The sequence below is a fragment of the Asterias rubens genome, chromosome 10, assembly GCF_902459465.1.
Source record: "Asterias rubens chromosome 10, eAstRub1.3, whole genome shotgun sequence".
NCBI classification, from domain to species: Eukaryota; Metazoa; Echinodermata; class Asteroidea; order Forcipulatida; family Asteriidae; genus Asterias; species Asterias rubens.
Window position 1 is genome coordinate 6,376,163 of NC_047071.1, and position 24,612 is coordinate 6,400,774.

The 24,612-nt window shown below is 41.2% G+C and overlaps 1 protein-coding gene across 2 annotated transcripts in view; it reads left to right on the plus strand.

Moving 5' to 3' along the window:
* The window catches only part of LOC117295510 (high affinity cAMP-specific and IBMX-insensitive 3',5'-cyclic phosphodiesterase 8B-like), a 186,790-nt gene that overhangs the window by 79,209 nt on the left and 82,969 nt on the right, over nt 1-24,612 (plus strand). For both annotated transcript variants that reach the window (XM_033778196.1, XM_033778197.1), the window contains exons 11-13: nt 12,588-12,761; nt 18,332-18,395; nt 23,379-23,511. In XM_033778196.1, coding sequence (XP_033634087.1) covers nt 12,588-12,761; nt 18,332-18,395; nt 23,379-23,511 — 371 coding nt within the window. The remainder of the gene's footprint in view (nt 1-12,587; nt 12,762-18,331; nt 18,396-23,378; nt 23,512-24,612) is intronic.

Sequence of the window (24,612 nt, forward strand, 5' to 3'; positions counted from 1 at the left end):
CTGGCTAGATGTGTGTGTGCGTTTGAGTATGTCAGTGTTGTGGTGAGCTGCTGCTGGAAGTGTGGGTATAAGAAGTGGTGACCAGATGTTGTTGATGAAGAGAGCCTTGATCTTTATTGCCTCCCTTACTCTGCGTTGGTGCCAGAACTTCACTGGTGCGATGAGCGTGGCTTGTGTCCATTTGATGAGATGATCCTGTTCGTATGAATGTTTGATGATAACTGATTTGTATTGATAGCTGAAGTTCCTGCTTCAAGCTGTCTTGGTCGCAGGTGTTGAACAGTAGAAAAGACAATGGGTATTTGAAATTATTTAAAAGAATGGTGGCCATCTTGAAAATGAAAGATAAAAGCTTGTCCTCCTTCCTTTTTTTAATAGTATTATTGTTATTATTTTATCTTATTACATGCAAAAGAAAGATCATATTTTCATTTGTGGCGGTAACTCATCTAGTCGGGCTACGTCCGGTTGCCTTAGGTCTCAAGGGTCTTTCTTAGGATTCTTGCTGTTCCCCACAGCACCGCCTTCTGCAACAGATCTATTCTCAACTTTGTCCCTATTCCGTTCAGATTTTCCCCAGTGCTTTTGGAATGGTGCCGAGCGCTCCAACCACCACAGGTACTTCTTTCACTTTCACTTGCCAAATCTTATGAAATTCCCTGCATGGCCAGTTCTTGATACTTTCTTGACCATCTCCTTCGAAAAACCCTTAAATCTCCCGGCACAGCTATTGTCTATAAGATGACACACCTTCTTTGCCTTATCTAAGACTACTAACATGATCAGTCTGAATGTTAAAGTTTATACCACTCTCAGAAGCTTAAGCAGGATCCAAAAATATCTTTCCTGAAAAGCAACAAAAAATCTGTTTCATGCTTTCATCACTACTCGTTTGGACATGTGCAACTCCCTTATATATGGATTTCGTCAATAACAACTTGACCATCTGCAGTTTATGCTAACAAAGCAAAATGACTTTTCGAGCCTCTTTTCAAATGTTACCTCAATTTAATGCAAATTGCTTCCTTTATAATTAAGAATTGTTTACGAACTCATGATCTGAACCTACATGTACATGTATTGCTCAATCTATGGAACTGCACCGCCATATTTGTCTGAACTCATCATACCTTATAACTCCAGTCGAGCTGGTCTTCGTTCAGCAGGTCAATATATTCTGACAAAACCAAGATCTCTTGGGGAGACAGATCTTTTCAACACTCAAGTCCTTCAAACTTCCCTCAAAACCCACCTCTTGGTAGTTGCCTACAACAGCACAATTTTTAAATTTATTATTATTATTATTGGCGAGCTGCGAAGCTGTGTGAGCCAATATAATACCAATTTCCGTCCGGCCTGCCGGCCGCGTTCAGTGAAAATGTTGACGTTTTTGTTTTGAGTTTGTTTTTTAGTTGAGTTGTTTTGGGTATGTAAAAGCCCAAATGAGATTGTTATACTTGCCAGTCCTTTTGGGTAATTTTCAACTATGTTTTCCAATAGTGTTGAAGTTTTTGGAATAAAAAAATGTAAAAGTTGTTGAATAATTTTTTTTTAAAGTGTTGTTTTCAGGCTCAAACTTAGACATCTGGATTTTAATAAACCAAGTCCAAACTTAAATCTGAAAATTTTGAAATGGTTTGTTTAAACAAAAACGAATCTTTCTGTCACTGGTTCCATGTGAATGAGCTGAAACAATGAAAACCTTAAATGATCATAGCTCCTTATTGATGTACTGTCTTCAAACTTAAATCAAATATTGTTTCTTACATATAGATGCATATGAAAAGATAAAACTCAAAGAGTGCATTACTGGTTCCAGTTGAATGAGCTGAAACAATGAAAACCTTAAATGGTCATAAGTCGTTGGATTGCAATTCCCAAATATTTGAGGTTCAAATTTTGCAAACAATACCGACCCAAATGTATGTTACCACGTACTTCCTTGAATTCCAATGAACGATCCGTGCTTTTTGTAACTAATTGATAATTCAAAAATGTCTTTAAATCCTTAATTAGAGTACTTAACCCCCACAATTAACAAATGAACGAGTCTTCTTTTTGAAAGCATTTGATTGGACAACACGTATCACGCAGCAATGTTTACAAATTCATAAGTGAATAAATTTACATATCTGGCAACTGCGTGCGGAACAGGTTTGGGAATGCAGAGCATCACAAAGAAACAGTTTTCTGAGATTGGCATGGGATTGGGACTTGAGTCAAAATCTACACCCTACCCAAAAAGTACTACAGTCGACTCCCGTTATTATGAGCTCGCATGTTACGAGGTTCCGGTTACTACGAGGTTTTTTGCCGGTCCCGAACTGCCCCGAAAATACTAATTATACGAGCACGGTAGTAGCGAGAACACGGTTATAACGAGGTACTTTGGGCGACTAATTACGAGCAAAACATTGTTAAAAACCCTTTTATAACGAGAACAATACAAAAACCAACAAAGGAAATACCTGTACAGACTGTAAAGTTGTTATTTGTGGCTTTTACAAGACATACAAAAGAGATGTTTTGTTAAGTGGACGCTACCGCTAATCCGAAATCGGGAGTCACATCGAGTCGGCAATTGTTAATTCCAAACTCCGGACAATGGAGGGATTATGAGGTTTCCATGGTTCAACAAACAATCCAGAAATCTTTAGAAAAGATACTGTTCCACTGAGTTTATAAGCGCACAAGCATTTTCAGAAGAAAGAAACCACCCTCAAACTTACAAGCAAAACTAGTTGCGTGATCAATATTATTGAATGCAAAGCAATATTTTACCTGGTATCCCACACTGGCAAAGAACCATCTAACATGGCACAGGTGTTTACCAATGAAAATGAAGAGTCTGTTTTTTTGTTAACTGCTAGAACAGCAAGATCTTCACTGGTATCTCGCATTAGCAATGAAACATCTATTATTACACTAGTGGTTACCAATGAAAATTCAGCTTTTATTTTATTGACTGCTACGGGCGAAGTTTTTCACAGGGTGTGCAATACGATTGCAGCAGCAAGATTTTCCCTGGTATCTCGCAGTAGCAATGAACCATCCAGCATTAAACAGGTGGTTACCAATGAAAACCAAGACTCTATTTATTGCATTGGCAATAAACTGCCGGCGACCAAAGTTTTGCAAGGGAAACTTCCCAAAACATGAACGCAAGTTAAAATCTCACACATTTTTTCAATCTTGTAAATAATCAATAATAATAATAATAAACCGTATTTATATAGCGCATATCACTAAAACAAAGTCCCTATGCGCTTTAAGGAAAACAAAATAAAGGAAGAATGAACCAACAAAGAAAGTTACTGAAAAGCGTTGAAAAGATGAGTTTTAAGGCGTTTTTTGAATGTGTCAACTGTGGAAGCATCCCTGACAGACACGTGGGGCCGTTATGTCATGTACACAAGTACACGTGTTGTGTGCATGCACAGTGATGACGGTTGTATCTATATTTAGCGCGCTGCGTTTAAGACGAGATTCGGATAATACAAGGAAAATGGGCAAGTCCGGCGGACCTCGTATTAACGGGAGTCGACTGTACCGTATTTTCCTGCGGATAAGACGCTCGGTGGACAAGGCGCAGGACCCTAAAATGACCCCCAAAAATTCAAACGTCAGCAGACAAGGCGCACCGCCGCACAAGGCGCATGTTTAACCGCACACAAAAGAACACCGGTGTGGCGGTTTCAACTTTCCGCTGTGTTCAGTTTTTCTGAATGACCAAATACGGTAGCATTACGTCATGCGATGCCTGCGCACAGCAAGCGAAAGTAGTCCATTTTTAGTACCGTATTGAGTCATCCGTTACCCTCCGGTAGCTGTCATGGCGGCGTCCACGAGTCGAGTACAACTAGCGGCAAACGCGTGGATCGTATGAGGTTTTTTTTATGCAAGCATGTAAAGATGGGGCAAGAGATTATGTGACTACACAGAAAAGAATCGTAATATAAACAATTTGGGGTCACTGCTGAGAGAACTACAGTACTCGCCAGGGTACTCGCGGCGGTATCTGACAGGTCACCCGGAAAACTGAACACGCCGGAAAGCTAAAACCGTTCGAACAATATGTTGATATGTCCGACTACGTCACCCGGAAAACTGAACACGGCGGATAACTGAAACCGCCACACCGGGCGCCACCCGGTGTCGATACATTGACACAAAGACATAATTTTGTTGCCTTTGAGAACTTACGTATACCGACCTTCATTCAATCAGCCAACGCTGTATATTGTTAATAACATAAAGTCCGGCCCAATCAGCGGGCAGAAACCATGGTCCACGCGCGCACTGTCTGAAGTTAATTTTATTTGCAACATGAACCATCTGACGTCCCATCCACAGCGAGGATCATTGTTGATATAGATACATTGCAACGACAAATGGATCTTGCTTAATGGACGGACGTAGCGTGTGCGTAGTAATGTATCCACCGGCCGGGATGTAGCTGCATGCACATAATAACTATGCACATGTACCATGCGAGTTCGTAAAGCTGGCAATCTGTTGATTGCGCTGCTCAATCTCGAGATTGCACAACAGATGTTGGGGGCATTTGGGCACCGTATTGAGTGATGTTCGCTGACGGGTTGCGCTACGCCCTCGCATTTGCGCTGCCTGGAAATGCGCTAAAATTCCCACGTGACCGTGTGGATCCCAAGAAGCATGCCCATGACACGTCGAGTCTTGTCTCAATGCATTTATTGCTGGTTCGCGTAACTTTTACCAATAGAGGGCGTTTAACCTCACACTATTACATTGTTCCAAAACGCCCTCTAGCGTTCAATGTTTCTTGTGTTATTGTCACATGCACAGTAACAACGACTACAGGCGTAATATCTGCTTTTGTGTTGCTTGATTAAATTTACAGACCTCGGAACGGTTGCATTTTGGGGCTTATTTTCTGTGTAATTTTGAGAGATTTTCGAGTCGACTTGGGCATCATTGATTTTACAGGCAAGTTACATGCAAGGGGCAAACATGATTTTAACAATCGTTCCTACCCGAAGTTTTGAAGCAACAAAATAATTCAATAAAAGAAAATGTGTTTTTGTCCCTAATTCTTTTGGCTAGTGTATTATTTTGTTTGGCCTTACAAACAAATACAAATCAAATCCTTCTATTACAGTAAGATAATGCTACGTTCCCATAATACTTTTTAAAGCAAACGTCTAAAAAGAGGCGATAAATTAATATACGATTTGAACGTTTATTAACAATATTATAAAACTCTTGCCCTACCAAAGATGACAGTTAAGTTCCCAAAGCACTTATCAATCACAAAGGTCTAAAAAGAGGCAAATACAGAACTAAATTATTACCCCATCCTTTTAAAATACGTTCGGCCTAAAGCACACTTCAGAGATCTTTATTCTCTACAATAAAAACCCTCAAAGTTTACCACACAACAGCGGTTGGGTGAATGACGTTTGTATGAAGTTATTGACTGTCAATCGTTTTTCGGAACGAATACCCGGCCACACAGAAAAACGTTTGTACAACGCCCACGTCTGTTGGACCGAAAGTTAGACGCATTGCGGCATTGTTGGAATAAAAGCACGGTCATGGGGAATAAACACGTTGCAGCATTGTTGGAAAAATAGGACCGTCTAGGGGGTTGCGGCATTGTTCGAACGTAAATACGGTCTCAGTGTCTGAATAGCCTTGTTTGACCGCATTGTTGAGTAAGGATTCTTCACACAAAGACCGATGTTTGAACTGGACCAGAAGGTATTTTTTATTTCACGCATTGATCATCACAAAAAAAATCAATCGTCAGCAGACAAGGCGCACCGAAAGATAAGACGCATCAATGTTTTGGGGGTCTAAAAAGTCAGATATCCGCAGGAAACTACGATACTGCTGCTCACAGATTAAAGGGTTTATGTTCTGTTTCATTCATAATGCTTCTAATCGGCCGGAGATTGCAGCACAGAGCATTCAAAATTCAACATTTTCCTGGGCCCTTAACCGGGCCTGGATCCCACGCAGTAATAGTCTTCGAGTCCCACACTTGCACGCTCCATCTGTAATAGATTCCCCCCCCCATCTATATGGCCTCAAATTTCCCTAAGGCTCTAAAGCGGGCCCTGGACCCTATGCCGTAAATGTTATGAATAACGATGTGCCCCCCCCCCCTTATCTTGCAAGATTGACACCCATGATGGAAAGGATAAATTGGACTGTTCTTTGTTCAAGCAACTTTAATAGACAGGGAAATGGACAGCGACATACAGGACATGTGCAATCGAGCACATTATGGTCAGGCAGAAACTTAAGCAGTGGTTCTTATCGAACACATTGCCGTTTCCTAAATCAGGGGATTTACGTATTATTAGGGGATTATCAGAGCGCTCTTTGATGATGTAAGACGTCTTTCATTTCACTCCTCAACCATTTTCGGTTTACCATTGAAATTTTCCATATTCGTCTGAGTTTGCGGCTCAATCTGCACTGCAGGGAAATTCAACTAACTGCTGAATCTACTGAACTTTTTGTTCTTCTAATATTGTCACTCAAAATGCCGCCAAAGAAGCTTGCCCTTAAGGATATGATGAAGCAAGCCTATTCTAGTGCTCTTTCTCACATCTAGGTATAAATATTGCACAACAGTTACAATAAATAAATCAATGTGTATCGTCTCTCTTTGTGCATCACTTCTCAAATTATAGGCAACATAGAACAAATAATCTATGATTAGGGTTCTGCCAATCTTGCCCCAAGCCTTAAGTTTCACTAACTGGAATAACTTCAGTTTTCATAAAATTAACATTGTTCAAAATAATCGTTGCTTCGTTAAAACCTTCACCGGTGGCGGACCTCCGTCTTGCGGGTGAATCCCAATTAGCACCACACTCTGTGTCCCTGTCGTGGTCGTCCTTGCGATCCAGACTTGGGGTACGGTGAGAGGGGTAGCTGGTTCCAGGGGTTAAATAGTCATCTATAAACGAAATTAACCAAACTGTCTAATACTGGGTTTTCCAAACCAAAAGCACATCAGATAAACACATTATTGATACAACATAATTTCGTTATCACTTCAAACACTTTCGTTGATGTTTTTCATCACGTCTAAACTTAAGTTATCCCTATCACTGAAACTGTTCACAACAAATTAATTGACTAAATCATCAAACACTTGAACTATATTAATAAACCAGTTCATCATCGTAACCTTGTAAAACTTCGTTGCCAAGTAAATAATACAATTTTATCAAAACACATTTTTGTTCTCAACTTTCGTTAAAAACTAATCAACTTACTGTAATTAATTGGAGAGGAGTCTTTGGCTTCACACTGCCGTTGCTGTAGAGATCGGCCATAACTTTGGCTGACCGGCCCAATACCGATACGGTGGCTGTATCAACTCGCCTGCTGGTTTGGTCGGCAACCCTAATATTCACATGCAACCCATCCTCTCTCCTCAATCTCACATTGCTTTTAACTTTCACAACCGATCTTACACTCCACATTAACCTTCCTTTATCCAACTGTTTCAATGAAAAAGTACAAAGGCATTTGCCAAAAAAGGAAGGGGGGGTTCTTAACTACCATGACCATAGTTAACTGAGGGTGGCACGCAAAGTATACATTACCTACATAAGGCCTAAAAAATATGTTGGATTGCCCTATCCCGACCGACCGTAAAAGTAGCAAAATCACGGTCGCGTTTTTTTTATTTATTTTTATTTTCGGTTTTTTTTTCCCCTTTTTTTACTTCCGAATTTTGATTTCATGAATATTTTATGCAATAAAAATGGTAGATTTGACACAAATATTAGTTTTTGGCCGACTAATGTACTTACCGTCGGCAGTAACAATTATCCAGTGCAACAGTTGTGGTTTCAACATTCACAAAAACGCAACGTACAAAATGTAGATTGATTTCCCTCACACGCACGGATAAGGTGAGCCTGTGTCACATATCACACCACACGCCTGTTTATCCGACGTCATGCTTTCACAAGGAACCAGTCGTACACTCTATTGAACAGCAGAGGGCGCTGTTGCCAGTAATGCTCTTATATGGTATCGCTCGTTTATTGAATGGACAAAAAACACGGTGAATGAAATGACTCTTGGAAATTGTTTTTGAAGGAGTTTGCCAAAATAAAGATGCAAAAAGAGCGATTGAAGCGAGATGTATAAGATGATTAATACCTTGCTTGCTTGACAACTTGATCTTTCATGAAATGTTTATGCAGTTTTGGGCGTTCTTTGAGGCCTAACATATCTCAACAGGGCGCTTCCTGCGCATTTGACATGTATGACGTGACAGAAATATTTACAAACCGCAGGTTTGAGGAATTGAAACTATGTCAGATCAAGAAAAAGTAACAATAAAACAATTAATGACAAAATATCAACAATCGACTCTGACGTTTCACTCCCTCAAAATAAGAAAATGTCTCGCATTTTCTCGGCATTTTAACTTTAACAACATCCTATGTATTTCGACTGAGGTAGTCAGCTCCCACCACGTTGTCTACACCTTTAATCGCGTCAATCTTTGTTCTTTTGCATGTACATAAGCAGATGGTCGGTTTCTGGTAACTATCAGGGTGATGAGAGTAATAACTGTTCATTGTGTCACCAAGTTATAAACATTGATATACAGATCTGTCAGACATGTCTTTTACAGGCTCTTTCATTTAATCATCTTGATCATCAAGAAGATTTTAACTTGTTTGAATTTCATACAAATGTTAAAATTAATGTCGAGAGATTGCTTCAATAATTTTCGACCCATTTGTGTTCAAAGGCAAATTTGGTAGGTTACTCGGATCTTGACCCGATTGAAATTTTTTTATTGACAAAAGTGTTTACACTTGATATAGGCGGTTGCACGTTCCCTTCTATCGTGTTGTGTCGTTGCATGTCTGTACTTTGTAGTATCTGCGACGACCAGTTGTTTCCCAGGGTTGTAGAATACTTGTATGTCGTACTTCTGCACCCTGAGCAGTAGTCTTTGTACTCTGAGCGGGCAATCAGTCAGTGATTTCTTAAACAGACTGATAAGAGGCTTATGGTATGTCTCAGCCTCTACTGTAGCTCCATAAATGAGCTGATGAAAGCGCTCACAGGCGAATACAATTCCAAGGAGCTTCTTCTCTATCTGCGCATAAAGAGTCTCCGCACTAGTCATGGCTCTCGAAGCATAGGCCACGGGTGTCCATTTGTTGTCATGGAGTTGCAAAAGAACTGCACCAAGGCCGTCCTTACTAGCGTCGGATGATAGGCGTATTGGGCAATCTGGGTCATAGTGCTGCAGTACAGGCTGGGTAGAAATTGCATTTTTCAAGTCGCTCCATGACCTGTCTTGTTCTGGACCCCATTGCCATTGATTGTCTTCTTTGAGTAGTGCTCGTAGCGGGGCTGATTTTCATGAAAATCACACTACCCACTTGGCCGAATCTGTGACCATGCCCAAAAAGCTCTGTAGTTCTTGCTTGCTTTCTGGTTTGACCATGTTGTTGAATGCTGTGACCTTTTGTGGGTCTGGTTTGACACCTTCTGCTGTTACCAGATCACCGATAAATGTGAGTTGTGTGACACCAATCTCACATTTGTCTCTGTTCATCTTGAGGTTCACTTGGCGTGCTATTTCTAGTGTTTTCTGTAGGCTGTTATCATGAGCCTCTCTGGTCACGCCATAGATGATGATGTCGTCAGCAATGGTACTGACACCGTCGATTGATTCAAAGATCTGGTGTATAGTTATGGTAAACCTCTGGTGCTGTCGATATGCCAAACGGTAGTCTCAGATGTCTATACCTATCGAATGGCGTGTTAAATGTACACAAATGGCTACTTTCGTAGTCTAGCTGAATCTGCCAAAATCCTTGCGAGGCGTTCAGCTTAGAGTAGTATTTTGCACCCGCGAACTGTTACATGATCTCTTCTCGTGTGGGCATTTTATAGTGTTCTCGTTTAATAGCACGATTTAAGTCTCGCAGATCCATACACACGCGGATGGCATCTTTTTTTTTCTTTACGACGACTAGGGAATTCACCCATTTAGTAGGCTTTTTGACTCTGGTGATGACGTTAAGACGTTTCACACGTTCAAATTCTTTCTTTAAACCGCATGCACCACTGGCGTTGCTGTCTGATCAACGGTGATTGTGTGCATGCCCGGTAAACAACCGAGTCAATCAAAAACATCGTGGTAGTCATGCAGTAGGTTTGCATAGTTGCTATTGTCGTCTTTGCTGTGGTCTGTTTTTGCGACAGCACAGGCTAGTTTGACGAGACCCAACCGTTCACAAGCTTGTCTGCCTAACAATGCTTGTTTGTTTCCAGGAACTACAAAGACCAGCATTTTGTGTTTGCGTGCGTTATGGTCCACAGTGACAACACATTTCCCTTTAACTGTGATCTGACTTTGGTTGTAGGCTTTTAGTGTTTTTGTGGCCCTTCTTAGCTGTGGCTTATTTTGAATTTGATTGTAGTCAGACTCTGGCAGAATGTTCACTTGAGCACCCGTGTCTAGTTTGATGGGTATGGTTGTTCCATTCATTGTGAGGGGATAGACCCATTCACCTGTTTATGTGTTTACTGAGTCTACCATGACAGTGTCCAAAACAAAATCAATTGAGTCCTGATCCTCCTCATCTACTGGGTGTACTTGGCGTTGCCCCCTTTTCTAGAAGCAACACTTGGCAAAGTGATTCTTGCCTTTACAGTACGCACAAATTTCACAATACGCTGGGCATTTTCCGGAAACATGCCAGTTATCACAGCGTCTGTAGTGATGCTTATCACCAGTTTGTTGTTTATTTTGAGTTGTCTGGTCATTAGGTGTATTCCATGGCTTTTTGTCAGTGCTGCGGATTGTAGTTCTTTGGAACGCTCTTTTACTAATTCAGCAGCCTTGCAAATTTTGAGTGCTTTGTCAAGACTTAATTCTTCATCTCGAAGAACCTCTTTTCTCGTTTGGTCTTCCTGAAAGGACGATATAAACAATTTCGAATGACATAGTCACGTAGGGAATCCAGCCATATGTCAGCACCTTTTTTTGTTCGCGTGAGGTGAACAGCTTTTTCATTGGTCATTTTAACGTCAGCTTCCTCTTTAAACTGCGCCACCCTTTAATCTATCGCCCTCGCGAACATTGTGCGTCCACTTAAAACCCAGCTTTTGATAATTTCACAATCAGGCCTAGATTTGCAACAGGGGTTTCACAAAATTTAAGATCAAATAAACATCCTTGTCCTGGAATTTTCCTTTTGTTTATACATAAACTATAACCGATTAATTGCATCATGTTTAAAAAGCTAAAACTAAATTAAACAAGACCTAATGAGTTTTTTTTTAAATAATATTTAGAATAATTTAAAGCCAAGATTTGATTTGATTTTTTCGTCTGTCGTGTTTTCTCGCTCCGGTGCGCGCGAGACTTGCACAGTCTATTGAATTATTGTATAAAGATGACAAGGTTTCAAATCATTACTTTAAAACATTGTGAGAAAGAGCTCTCTCTGAAGTATTGTAGTTTTGAGAAATTACTCACTCAGATTATGCATCTGACAGCTCACAAAGTTTTATTTTAATTCACTGCAGCATTCCTTTAAGCATGTACATATGTACAACGTATTTACGGGAGTCTCCTGAAATTATTATACACATATTGACTGGCAACGAGGTAACTAGTATACGTCTATTCCCACAAGGGACTTTGAGTGACCAGAAGAGCGACCTATTTCCCGAGGCCGAAAGCCGAGGGAAATAGGCCCTCTTTTGGTCACTCACAGGCCCGAGGGGGAATAGACGTACACTAGTTACCGAGTTATGCCAGTCAATATGTGTTTTATAACACAGCTCGGTCTTAAATGTCAAATAAGAACAGAAAAGGAGTTTTGTAGTTGGTTCAAGTCAAGAGAGGGCGCTATAATCGCGGGCACTATATTCAAAGACTATTGCCCGCTCTGGTACTATTCCCGCAAAACGCGCGCGCGCGATCTCTAGCCTATATTAGTTCATCCCATGTGACCGTGTTTCAGCCAACCAGAATACAGAACGAGCAAGAGGTGTGTTATAATATTTATTAGCCCGACGCCGCCTGGTTGGGTGCAGGGGCGAAGCTGCGGTCGGAGCCCTTGGAGAGAAGCCCCCTGAAGCTGTTAGTTTCTGATGTTTGAATAACTCCTTAACTATCTGGCTTAAAGGGAAGGTACATGTTTGGTAATTGTCAAAGATCAATCTTCTCACTTGGTGTATCCCAACATAAGCAAAATAGAACAAGCCTGTGAAAATTTGAGCTAAATTGGTCATCGAAGTTGCAAGAAAATGATGAGAGAAAAAACACCGACATTTTACGAGTTTGTGTGCTTTCAGATAGGAATAAAAGACCTCTGGCTAGAAGTCTTTTATTATTTTAGTGAGAAATTACCTCTTTCTCAAAAACTACGTTACTTCAGAGGGAGTCGTTTCCCACAATGTTTTATACTACAAACAGCTCTACAATGTTGTTACCAAGTCAGTTTTTAAGTTAATATTTGTTTTGAGTAATTACCAAACGTGTACCTTCCATTTAACAATAACTTTTTTTTTCTGTTGATTTCAATTTTAAACTACAGGTGATTAACATTATAAATGCTGCCCAGGAAAACAGTCCTGTAACTGTAGTGCAGGCTTTAGATCGTGTTCTTGAGATATTGCGATCATCTGAACTTTATAACCCTCAGCTGACATCACAACAGGTGAAAGAGGAAGATCAGATGACTTCAGATCTTGTTGGCGGTCTTATGACAGTAAGTTCACCATTTATAGAAATCATTTTTATTTAGAATGCCTATTAACCTAATCTTTTAGGAAGTTTGAAAAATAGTTTATTTTCATTGACAATATGCAAACAAGAATCACACATAAAACTAGATATTTTGAGTCTGTCCTTGTCAGAACCAAGTTCAAAGCAAACAGAAATAAGTCCCAAAACCAGAATCCTTTAGTTGTATGTTTACTTTAAACTGTAGTGGTTTTTATTTTACATTCATAAATACCTAAGACATTGGTCGAGAGGGCATCACGAGGGGTTGTTTGATCGGATGATATAACACCAGTAAAAAGTGTTACAACATGGGCGTGACACACGAGCTTGCACCAGCACTTATAAGACAGTTTCTTCATTCCTATTGGTTGAGAGCAACGGCTGAAACAGCTGTGCCACATCACGCGATACGCGCGACGCACACATCATCTCCTTATAAGGAGTTGTTTACCCGAGGGCCTTACCATTTCATAGCTGGAGGGGTGTTGTGTTGAAAGAAATCATTGAACAATTATAATTCTTGCATTTATTTTACCTTTTGACCAAGAAGTGTTGATGTTCGAGTCATGTTTACCGTTAACGTCAATGATAAAATATTTGTCCCTTCTTTCAATGACACAAAAAAGGATCGTTGTACGGTGGTTGTGTAACAGTGTGCTTGATAGCAGTTTCATAAATATTTTGCCTTGTTAATTCTGGAAACTGACTGAGAAAATCGAGAAAAACATTGGTTTTGGAGACAAAACTGATGTCTTGTTACCAGAAATTTCGAGTTCGGTTTGTGAATCAATCAGCTTATAGTTTTTTACGTCCACAACCAAGGAAAATTGCCTCAAAAAATCTGCACTTATAATTGGGAATGGAACTTCAGCAATAATAAAAAAACATTTGTATGCTCGTCTTAATCCAATGTCAATTGTCATGGACTTTTCACCAAGGTGGATTTGTTTACTGCTTGTAAAGTATAAGGACTTGAGTTCTTTTTGTCCGTTTAAGTTCGGGGCAACACGCTAACTTTGGCACCCGTGTCAATCAAAAATCTAGTACCAGATATCCTATCGGTGATATAAAAGAGACGACTTTGAGGATTGCCAGACACACTTGTCGCCTTAAGTTGCTGGCGTTCTAGTTTTTTCCTGAGTTTGTGCATTCTCAACAAAACTACATGGTTTTACACACTTATGTGCCTTGTTAGCAAATCACCAATGATACCAGCATTCTGTACTAGCTCGTTCTTGGTTCGACTTTGAACTACTGCGTGAACAAGAGGCATTTCGTGAACGGCGCTCTTGGGAACGTCCACGATTGTCGTATGATCTAGAGTGTGGGCTGATGGACTCACTGGTAACTAGATTTTGAACCAACTAGGTTAATTGTGAAACCTGTGATTGAAGTTCACCTAAGCGAGAATCAAATGACTGCGGCACACTCGTGGGTTGAGTAGCTGCGGCACCTACATTGACAGTGGACACCGAATGTGGATCTGCTACTTCTAGAATCTTGTCTGCGATGAGAGCCAATTGTTTTAGGTCAAGAGCATCACCAGAGGAAGCCAAAATGAGTTGCACATTTTGTGGCAAACGTTAAAAAAATAGCTGCCTGAGAATTTTGTCATCCAAGTTGTTTTCGCCAATCAACTGTTTCATACGATGTAGGAGTTGGGATGGTTTTTTTATCTCCCAGTTCTTCAGAGATTAGTAGCTGGTGTAGTCTTTTTTGTTCAGACTCTGAGGTACGTTTTACTAGTTCTATCTTGAGGTTATCATATGGATTTTCAGCAGGTGGGGAAATTAACAAATCTCTAACTTCCTGTGCAATTTCGGGTTGCAATGATGAAACAACATATGAGAATTTGGTCAACTGACTAGTGATCTGCCGAGTCTGAAACTGAGCCTCTACTCGAGCAAACCAAATAGTCGGGTCATTTCGCCAAAATAGCGGCAATTTTAGGCTTACAGCCACTAGTGGCTCAGTTTTAACCTGTGGGTCAGTAGGCATGTTGTACTTTACATCAAATGGCCAATCTGGAACTTCAATTTTTGCAAAGTAGTGTGGTCAAAATCAAACGACTTGTACATTTCCAAAAACCAGCACTGTTTTAGTTCGGAGTCGCCATGGAAACCGTCATACAAATGGCAAAGTGGTTTCTTTTGTTACATGTACTTGTAGTTTTTCCATGCCTTGTTCTCTTTTCAACTTTATGTATTGTATTGTGCCAGGACAATTATCTCAATAAGACTCCACCCTGTGGAATGCTATTGTGTGAGATAATCTTCTCATTTTACTCATCTATAACAGAGTCGTGATTATGTTGAAACTTCTGAATGTCAACCTCTGATTGGCTTTTTCCTGGTTTGAAATTTAGCTAGCTGTGCTCTCGACTCCCCCCCCCCCCCCAGGTTTGTTACACCCGCCCACTAACCCGTACGGTCAGGGGCGTGTGACTACAGCCCAGCAGGGACCTCCTCAAGGGGGCCCGCCATGCATCAGTCTGCACCCGTCGGTGGCCTTTGAGTCCGACCATGGGCGCCACGATGATGCTTTTTCAGAGTCTCATTTCTTGAGGACGTCTCGTTTTCAAATTTGTTAAACTGTTCAGCTATGTATTAATATAAAAATTTGGTCCTTCCGATTCGTTGATTCAGTATATCCCCATTAATGTTGATTTGTATTTGAACAACAATATTTTGCATGCGTTAGAGGTCCTAGATTGTCCACGAATGATATTGCAAAATGTATTTAGGTTTATTTACGCCTAGTTCAGTTATAATCATTTTACCGTGGTATATCGGTGTTAAATTAAACCTAATTTTTAAATAAAACAAATACTTATATCTACAGTGTTGTTGATGATTGATCTCGACAAGCACTGAAGAGAGTTCGCTGTAGAATGCACTGACGTGAAACGGCAAACCAATTGAAACAACAAAACCCAGATGTGAATGTTCCTGTAGGAACGTTCCGCTGGGAATACAGTATGCTTTCGCTGTTCCCACAGGATCGCTGACTGGGAACACGCTACCGATCCACAGAGCATACCCGCTGTTCCCACTGAGAACATTGTACTTTCCCACGGATCGCTCGAGTATTCTCGGCGGAACGTTCCCATGGGCATATAGCATTCCGACTTTTGAGACGCTTCCTAAGCAGCCCAGACCCATGCCGTAAAGGCTTCACACTCGCATGCTCACTCTTTGACAGATTTGCCCCCTAAAACTTGTGTCATAGATCCGCACCTGAACTTGATGCTGTTGTAACTCAAAAGGTTCTACTGCTGCTCATATTTTAAAGGCTTAAGTTCTGTTTCATTCTTTTTGCCTCTTATTGGCCTAAGATTGCACCACAGAGCATCTAAAATGCAGAATTTCCCCATGCCCTTAGGCGGGCCCGGACCCCAGGCCGTAAACAATAGAAATTATTGCATTTATTTCACAAGTTTTACAATACAATAATTAATTTATTGATCAAGAGCATTGACAAAAACACAATCAGCTGAATAGTAAATTACACGACAAACATCTCTTCCCTCACACATCTCTTCCCTCACACATCTCTTCCCTCACACATCTCTTCCCTCATACGTCTCTTCCCTCATACGTCTCTTCCCTCATACGTCTCTTCCCTCATACATCTCTTCCCTCACACATCTCTTCCCTCACACATCTCTTCCCTCACACATCTCTTCCCTCACACATCTCTTCCCTCACACATCTCTTCCCTCATACGTCTCTTCCCTCACACATCTCTTCCCTCATCTCACACATCTCTTCCCTCACACATCTCTTCCCTCACACATCTCTTCCCTCACACATCTCTTCCCTCACACGTCTCTTCCCTCACACATCTCTTCCCTCACACATCTCTTCCCTTACACATCTCTTCCCTCACACATCTCTTCCCTCACACATCTCTTCCCTCACACATCTCTTCCCTCACACATCTCTTCCCTCACACATCTCTTCCCTCACACATCTCTTCCCTCACACATCTCTTCCCTCACACATCTCTTCCCTCACACATCTCTTCCCTCACACATCTCTTTCCTCATACGTCTCTTCCCTCACACATCTCTTCCCTCATACGTCTCTTCCCTCACACATCTCTTCCCTCACACATCTCTTCCCTCATACGTCTCTTCCCTCACACATCTCTTCCCTCATATGTCTCTTTCCTCACACATCTCTTCCCTCACACATCTCTTCCCTCACACGTCTCTTCCCTCACACATCTCTTCCCTCACACATCTCTTCCCTCACACATCTCTTCCCTCATACGTCTCTTCCCTCATACATATCTTCCCTCATACATCTCTTCCCTCACACATCTCTTCCCTCACACATCTCTTCCCTCATACGTCTCTTCCCTCATACATCTCTTCCCTCATACGTCTCTTCCCTCACACATCTCTTCCCTCACACGTCTCTTCCCTCACACATCTCTTCCCTCATACGTCTCTTCCCTCATACGTCTCTTCCCGGCTTTTCCCTCATTTCACTGGTATAATTTGGTTTACTTCCCCCAGATGGAACCATGGAGAGTATACATAATGACAACCTGTACTCACAGTAGTAATACATACAATAACTATATACCAATAGGTCACATCTTGATCATAAAATGCTACACTTAGTTACAAGCACAAGTCTACAACTGTTTAATAAAAACTAACATCGTTTTGACAATCAACCAAAGTAAATGTTTCTCTGATTTGTTTTAGAGGAAAATTCTTCTTTAAACACAAACTTAAAAGTTACTTTGTTCTGTTATCCAAAACAAACACGGTATTTTTTTCGGGCTGAAAAACTTTCTCAGATTATTAAGTTATTAAACAAAATGATAACTTACAGGTTGTTCTGTCTGTTTCTAATTACGCTCATATGCTACAAATTATCAGTTGCAGTATTATTGAGGGTCCTACTTTATGCTCTAGGAGAACTCAACTGCTCATACATGTACGTACAAAGATAAACTTCTTCAGAATTTGATCTTGAAAACTATAGCACAGGTGTCAATGAATGACTCTCTCTATCAAGTCATCGCGGCTGACATGTCCTCTCCTCAGCAACCTCAAGTCACAAGTGACCACTCAATTAATATTTGATTACCGTCAAAATTATATAATCCGCAAAAAAAGGTGTACCCTGTGAGTCAATCTATTGTTACAGAAAAAGGTGCAGCCTGAAAACAGAATATGGGCTCATACATAACAGCCAATCACAGGGGATACGATCACCCTTACTTTAATAACTCACATACTTTAACTGAACTCTACGATCTTTACAAGCCCATTGGCCATCAAAACCAAAGTCTTGTTTCTCTTCAAATGTAACCTTAACTTTATACAAATAGTCATTTCTCTTATATAATTACATTGTGACAATCACTCAAATCTGTAGAAAAAACAATTGATTTTACAAGTGAATATGTCCATAAAATAATTCTTTAACGAAATTGGAAAGAAAATTTGGAGGTCCAGTTCATCTTTTATGATGTATAACAAATTTTCTGAGCTTGTCTGTTCACTTGTTTATTTATTTTAAAATATTTTTTTAGCATGGTAGCTACAATGCCAAGAGAAGAACATCAGGATCTGATGCTGCATTAACCAAAACAAACAGTAAGTTTAAAAATAACATCATATTTTTGTAGTAAATTTCTGTCACTCCACATTATGTCTTGTTGGACTCGGATACAGTAGCCTAAATCTCATTCTCGTAAAGGGCTGAAAGTGTAGGTTTTTTAGAGTTTCGATTTCTTTTTTGTTTGGTCGGTCGGTCCCACATCTCGCTGACATCCTCATCAATGGCGCCAACGATTTGAAGTGGCTTCTTCCCCAATGATCTCCGAAGCACAAATGCAGCTTGATCCGATGTCATCTCTGGTCGAACAAATCTCTCAAAGTCGGACTTGAATCTTGGATACTGTCGCACATCACCATCAAACACTGGAAGTCCCAACTTCTCTAATTGTAGGCCCACCGTTTTTTTCTAATAATAATAATAATGAACGGCACTTATAAAGCGCTTCACACAACAGTCCCGAAGTGCTTTACAAAAATTAATGAGTAAACAGGTAAGTTTTCAGCAGATGTTTGAAAATGTTCTCGTTCGGAGCAGTTCTGATGTGGTAAGTTGTTCCAGAGTGAGGGTGAAGAATGTGAGAACGAGCGGTGGCCATAAGACTTCTTGCGAGTGATGTATGGGACTAGTTGAGAGGTAGAGCTGGAGCGGAGGGTACGATGAGGTACATATGGATGAAGGAGATCTTGGAGATCTTGAAGTGAGGTGCGGATTGGTGAAGAGATTTGTATGTCAGCAGGAGAAGTTTGAATTCTATGCGTTTGGAGACGGGTAACCAATGAAGTGAGCGAAGTACTGGGGTGATATGTAGTTGAGGTGATGAGCGGGAAAATTCTAGCAGCAGAATTTTGAATACGTTGGAGTTTTGAGATTTGAGCGATTGGAAGACAATGGAGGAGGCTGTTGCAGAAATCCAGACGACATGAGATGAAAGCGTGGACCAGCCTTTCAGTGGTCTGTTGGTCAAGATATTTCCATATCCTTCCGATTTTATGGAGGGCTAGTGACGAGTAACAGCAAATGTTGTTGATTTGATTTTTCATGCAAAGGTCAGTAGTGATGATTGTCCCGAGGTCACAAGCTCTGTTGTCAGTGGTGATCTGTGACTCGCCAATATGTAGGCTCTGGACTGGGTTATGGTGTCGGATGTTTGGACGTGATATGAAGAGCTTCCGTTTTGTTGTTGTTTAGCTTGAGCATGTTTATAGAAGACCATGATTTTATTTGACTGATGCAAGACTCAATGTTTGGAATGATAGTCGGGCGTTGCTGTTCAGCCATGGTGACATAAAGCTGGACATCATCAGCATACAGTTTGTACTTGATGTTATGAGACGAGATGATGTCTTCAAGAGGGGCGGTGTAAAGTGTGAAGCACAGGGGACCCAGAACAGACCCCTGAGGAACTCCAGTGTTGACATGACGAAGAGGAGAGATAGCTTTGTTGATGACGACAGATTGTTGACGATTATTGAAGTATGAAGTGAACCAGTCTAGAGCGGAGCCGCGAATACCGTATCTATGACGTAGACGCTGCAGTTCACGAGGTTATCAACTGTGTCCTACGCTGCAGAATAATCAAGGAGAACTAAAACTGATTCTTCTCCCTTGTCTGCAGCGAGGAGAAGGTCGTCAAAAACACAGAGTAAAGCAGTTTCGACACTGTGGTTTTTCCGATAAGCAGACTGCATTTCGCCGAACAGGTTGTTTCTGGCAAGATAGTCTTGAGTCTGCAAAGCTCCAGCCCGCTCGATGGTTTTAGCAAGGAATTTGAGGTCAGCTATCGGTCTGTAGTTTTGTAGGCTCTCTGGTGCGAGGTTGTGTTTCTTGATCAGTGGGGAAATGTCCGCGATTTTCAATGCGTCCGGAAAACGACCATGAATGAATGATAGGTTCATTATTTGGGCGATGACAGGTGCAAGTTGATCGAGACAGCTCTTTAATAACCATGTTGGGATAGGATCAAGTCGACAAGACTTAGAGTGTGATCCCATGATCATTTTCTTGACAGCATCAACAGAGAGAACTCGAGGTGATCCAAAGTCGAGTTGCATAATGGTTCAGCATCAAAAACCGGCATGTGCGAAACGGAGAGGTTCGATGTGGCGAGATTGTTCTTCAGAGTCTGGACTTTAGTGTCGAAGTAACCGTGGAAGCGAATGGCAAAATGTTGTGAATTCGTTGCGGCTGGGAGAGTTTTAGACGATGTTGACATGCTGATCTTGTCAACCACTTGAAAAAGGCGCTTAGAGTCACAGTTCTCTCCTTTCTTATCTCCTTTGGTGTTTGAGGGCACGTGGGTGGCAAAGCTGTCCAAGAACTTCCCAATCTTTTCACTGGTATGGTTGTGCATTACTCTCATGGCGCAGAGCCATTTTGTTTCATGTTCGGCTTGATCAGCAGGTACCACTCCGATGTAATTTATGTGCGCAAATTTTGCCAACTCCATAAGTCGGTCAAGGTTTTTCTTTAGGGATTGCAGTGCTCCCTTCGAGCCAGTCTCAATTGATTGATCAACTTCAGTGCATAGCTGCTCAAGATCAGCTCCATGGACATTACGAAGCGCCCGTGCTTTGATGAGGGCTTTCTGTGTCTCGTCTTCTTCTCATTCATTAAATTTATCTTTCACAGCGTCACTCCGACCCTCATTAATCTTCTCTCTGGTTTCGTAGTACACAAGTTCTAGATCAAGAATCCATTTAATATGATCAGCGTCGTCAACATCGGAAAGCATGAGCACTTCATCATGTCTGGCACACACTGTCTCCCAAGCTGCTTTAAGATCTGTGTTGATAATATCAAGATGACGCTGGGGTTTATATTGCTCAATTGCAGCATCAAGACTCCGACAGATTCTAGTAAATCTCGCTTTTGCTATGCTCCTCCTCTTCTTGGCTTCAATATCTGCCATCCTTTTATTCTGAAGGCTTGCACAGATGTTCACCCCAGTGTTTCAAATGTAAGAATTAGCCTGTTTCACACAATTGTTCGCATTTACTGTTTCCAACTCCTTGGTTTAATTCAGGGAAGGGTTTGAAACCTGCACAAATAAAATACAAAATACAACAGGATTTAGAAAATAAATATTATAAATATAGATGAAGCTTACCACAAACTTGCAAATAATAATATAATGTGAATTTATCAAAAGAAAATGAAATTCAACTAACACTGTTTGGCGTCCAATTATTCTCAAAATCACAGCTAAATCTTATGGTGCACTTCCCAATGAAAAATGAATATAACAATCTCTAGATGGGAATCTATAATACATATATTTGAAATTCAAACTTCATTAAACTTTAGAATCAAGGTTATACATCGAGGGAAAACTCCAGCCTTACTTCAACATGAACATGCTTTAACATGGTGAGAGAATCTAGTGTCTAATTCCACACATAGGTATAGTGCATAGTGCATCAGGCACCAATCTAAATTGTTATACCTCTGTACACATTGTGAAGTTTGATTGGTCGAGAACCAGTCACGTGCCGTGCAACAAGTACGCATGTATCATGGCTAATGATGTGCGCTACGCGTAATGCACAGCGCGCTGGGTAACATGAAAAGTGATGTACACCGGTGTACATCACCTTCATCGTTCCCGCCGTTGGTCGATTTCAAGCGCTATGCGAAACACACGCGGTATCAATCAACAGGTGAAGAATTGTTTCTTGTTTGAACTGTTCGTCTGCGTATTAAACCATGATTGAACTATGCATTAGCTCCATCTTAATAATGTTTAAAGATGACAACAGAACTTCGAGAAGAGGAATAACAATGTTACCAAGGTATAACAAAACAATTGTTGCACGCTGTGACTGGGGTCCATGGGTTTTGTACACCCTCGGTGGCAAATGGCACCCTCGGCTTAGCCTCGGGTGCCATTTCCCCCCTCGGGTGTACAAAACGCCATGGATCCCATCACAGCATGCAACAATTGTATAATGGTAACTTAAAAAATAGCACCAATTGAGGGCGCTGCCCAAAAGTTTCTTTGAATAAAGTAAATAAGTTTATCAATAAATCCTACACTATCCACCATTTTGGTGAAGCAACACCCCGCTTTGGAGACTGCCGTTGGAAGGATTTTCCCTCTGTCATCAACATTTTTAAGCAAGTTCATCGGTCTCAACTTGGCTACAAAGCTCCTCAGGACAGTTAATCTTCATTGATTTATTAAAAATTAGAAATCCATGCCCTTCTAAAACATCTTGTTCACTCCATTTGCCAGTGAGGCGGACACGTCTCCTCCTTTGGAGCAATAAACTGTGTGAAGATACTCAACAAACTTGCTGACAATTTGCCAATCGGCACTGTCCTTTTCTTTACTGTTGTTCTTTCCTTTGCCGCTATTTTTCTATGTGCTTACGTTACTCGTACTACCCCTGTCATCCATGTTGTTTACAGCGGTGCACTTTGACCCTTCACCTTCATACATGTCGTACAGCTGTTAGCATTCTACTCCAGATTCCTGAGCAAACAACTGATTACCGCCACAGTAATCATCCGATTCAGCATAGGGTGGGTAAAAATAGTTTACGTGAGGGAAAGTAGCCGTGAGGGAACATTTGTAGGCTACGTGCCCTTTTAAAATAAAAATATATACTTTTTTCATGCTCTTAACGTCTTCTGACAAATCTCTTGTAGTTTTTGCCAAATGGCTCAAAGTGGCAGACGTTTCAGAGTTGCAACTATGACTTCCTGGTTGCTGCCACTTTTTTAAGGTACAGGTACATGTGTATGCGGGTTTTTTTTGTCCTGTTGTCTGTGTTCGGCTCAGGAATGACATTGTCTTTTCCAGTTTTGTCTGCGTCTTGTTTTCAAAATAGTCAATGGCATCAAAACAATTGTAAATTTCCAGCACTTCGGTGCCACAACTTCTTTTGGAAACTGTCTGGTTTGCAATTGGTTTACTGGTTTTGCGCATGCGCGATCGTATCCCATAATGGAGTTACGTATCCGCCAGAGGACAGTTTATTTGTAGAATTAATAATTACATGATCTTTGTTGTATTTCAGGCTCATCGCAACATTCTCCAAGCAGTCCAACCTCTCATATGAGTCAAGCACCATTAGAAGTTTTAAAGATGCTTGAGAGAGAATTGGCCTGGGATCTTAATATCATAGAAGTAGAAAGGATAACTCTACATCGGTATGTTGTTTGCTTTTTTTTATTGCATGTTGATTGCATTTTTTCTTCTTTCAATGAGTACTCCATTTAAAAACAAATTGTAATAATAAGAACATAATTCTACGAGAAAATGAACAGAAACAAATTATCCTGGTCTCTCATAGTTGTCAACCAGTTCTTCTGGTTCTCTTTTTGTTCGTCAGCTACATGTACATTGTACCCCCATTAACCTGTGATTGTGTCGTGGCCAAGCAGTTAAGAGCACCGAATTCAAACTCTGGTGTTTCTGATCAACAGAGTTTGGGTTCGAACCCCCAGTCGCACACTTGTGTCCTTAAGCAAGACACTTTTAAGCAATGGTTAAACCATTGCTTCGTCCTTTGGATGGGACGCAAAGCCGTTTGTCCCATGTGTTTTGTAACGCAGGTATAAGAACCCAGTGCACTTATCGAAAAGAGAAGGGGTTCGTCCCTGTGTTCCTGGCAGTGGCTGCTGAATAGCACCTTGTAAACCCTTATAAGTGTTGTGATATGGAACTACTTTATCCTGCCCATGTGTATTGTACACCACTGTGTTATCTTCCTTCTATTAATCTGCTGGAACTCCTGGCCGTTCAAAAGGCCCTCCAATCAGCTACAAACAGAGTGAAGTCCCACTTAGTCCTCGTGAAGACAGACAACTCCACCGTAGTCTCCTACATAAACCATCAGGGGGGACCCACTACTCTTCCCTTTGCATGCTAACCTGAAGCCTACTCACTTGGTGCATTCCCCGCCAAACCTGTCTACAAGCAAACCACCTGTCCGGAAAGGAGAACATCATAGTGGATGCCCTTTCACGAGGGAGAGCTATCCCCACTGAATGGTCCCTCCATCGCCATGTGGTCAAGCAGATCTTAAACACCCTAGACACTCCACACATAGATCTCTTTGCATCTCACCTAAACAACCATCTCCCAGTGTTTTGCGCTCAACTTGCTCACCCGCAGGCTTGGGCCACAGACGCCCTAAACATCAACTGGTCGGGCTTCCTCGGGTTCCCCCATCTCCCTCCTTCCCAGAGCCTTATCAAAGATCGACCAAGAGAGGGCGTCTCTCGAGACGAGGGATCCCACGTTCAGTT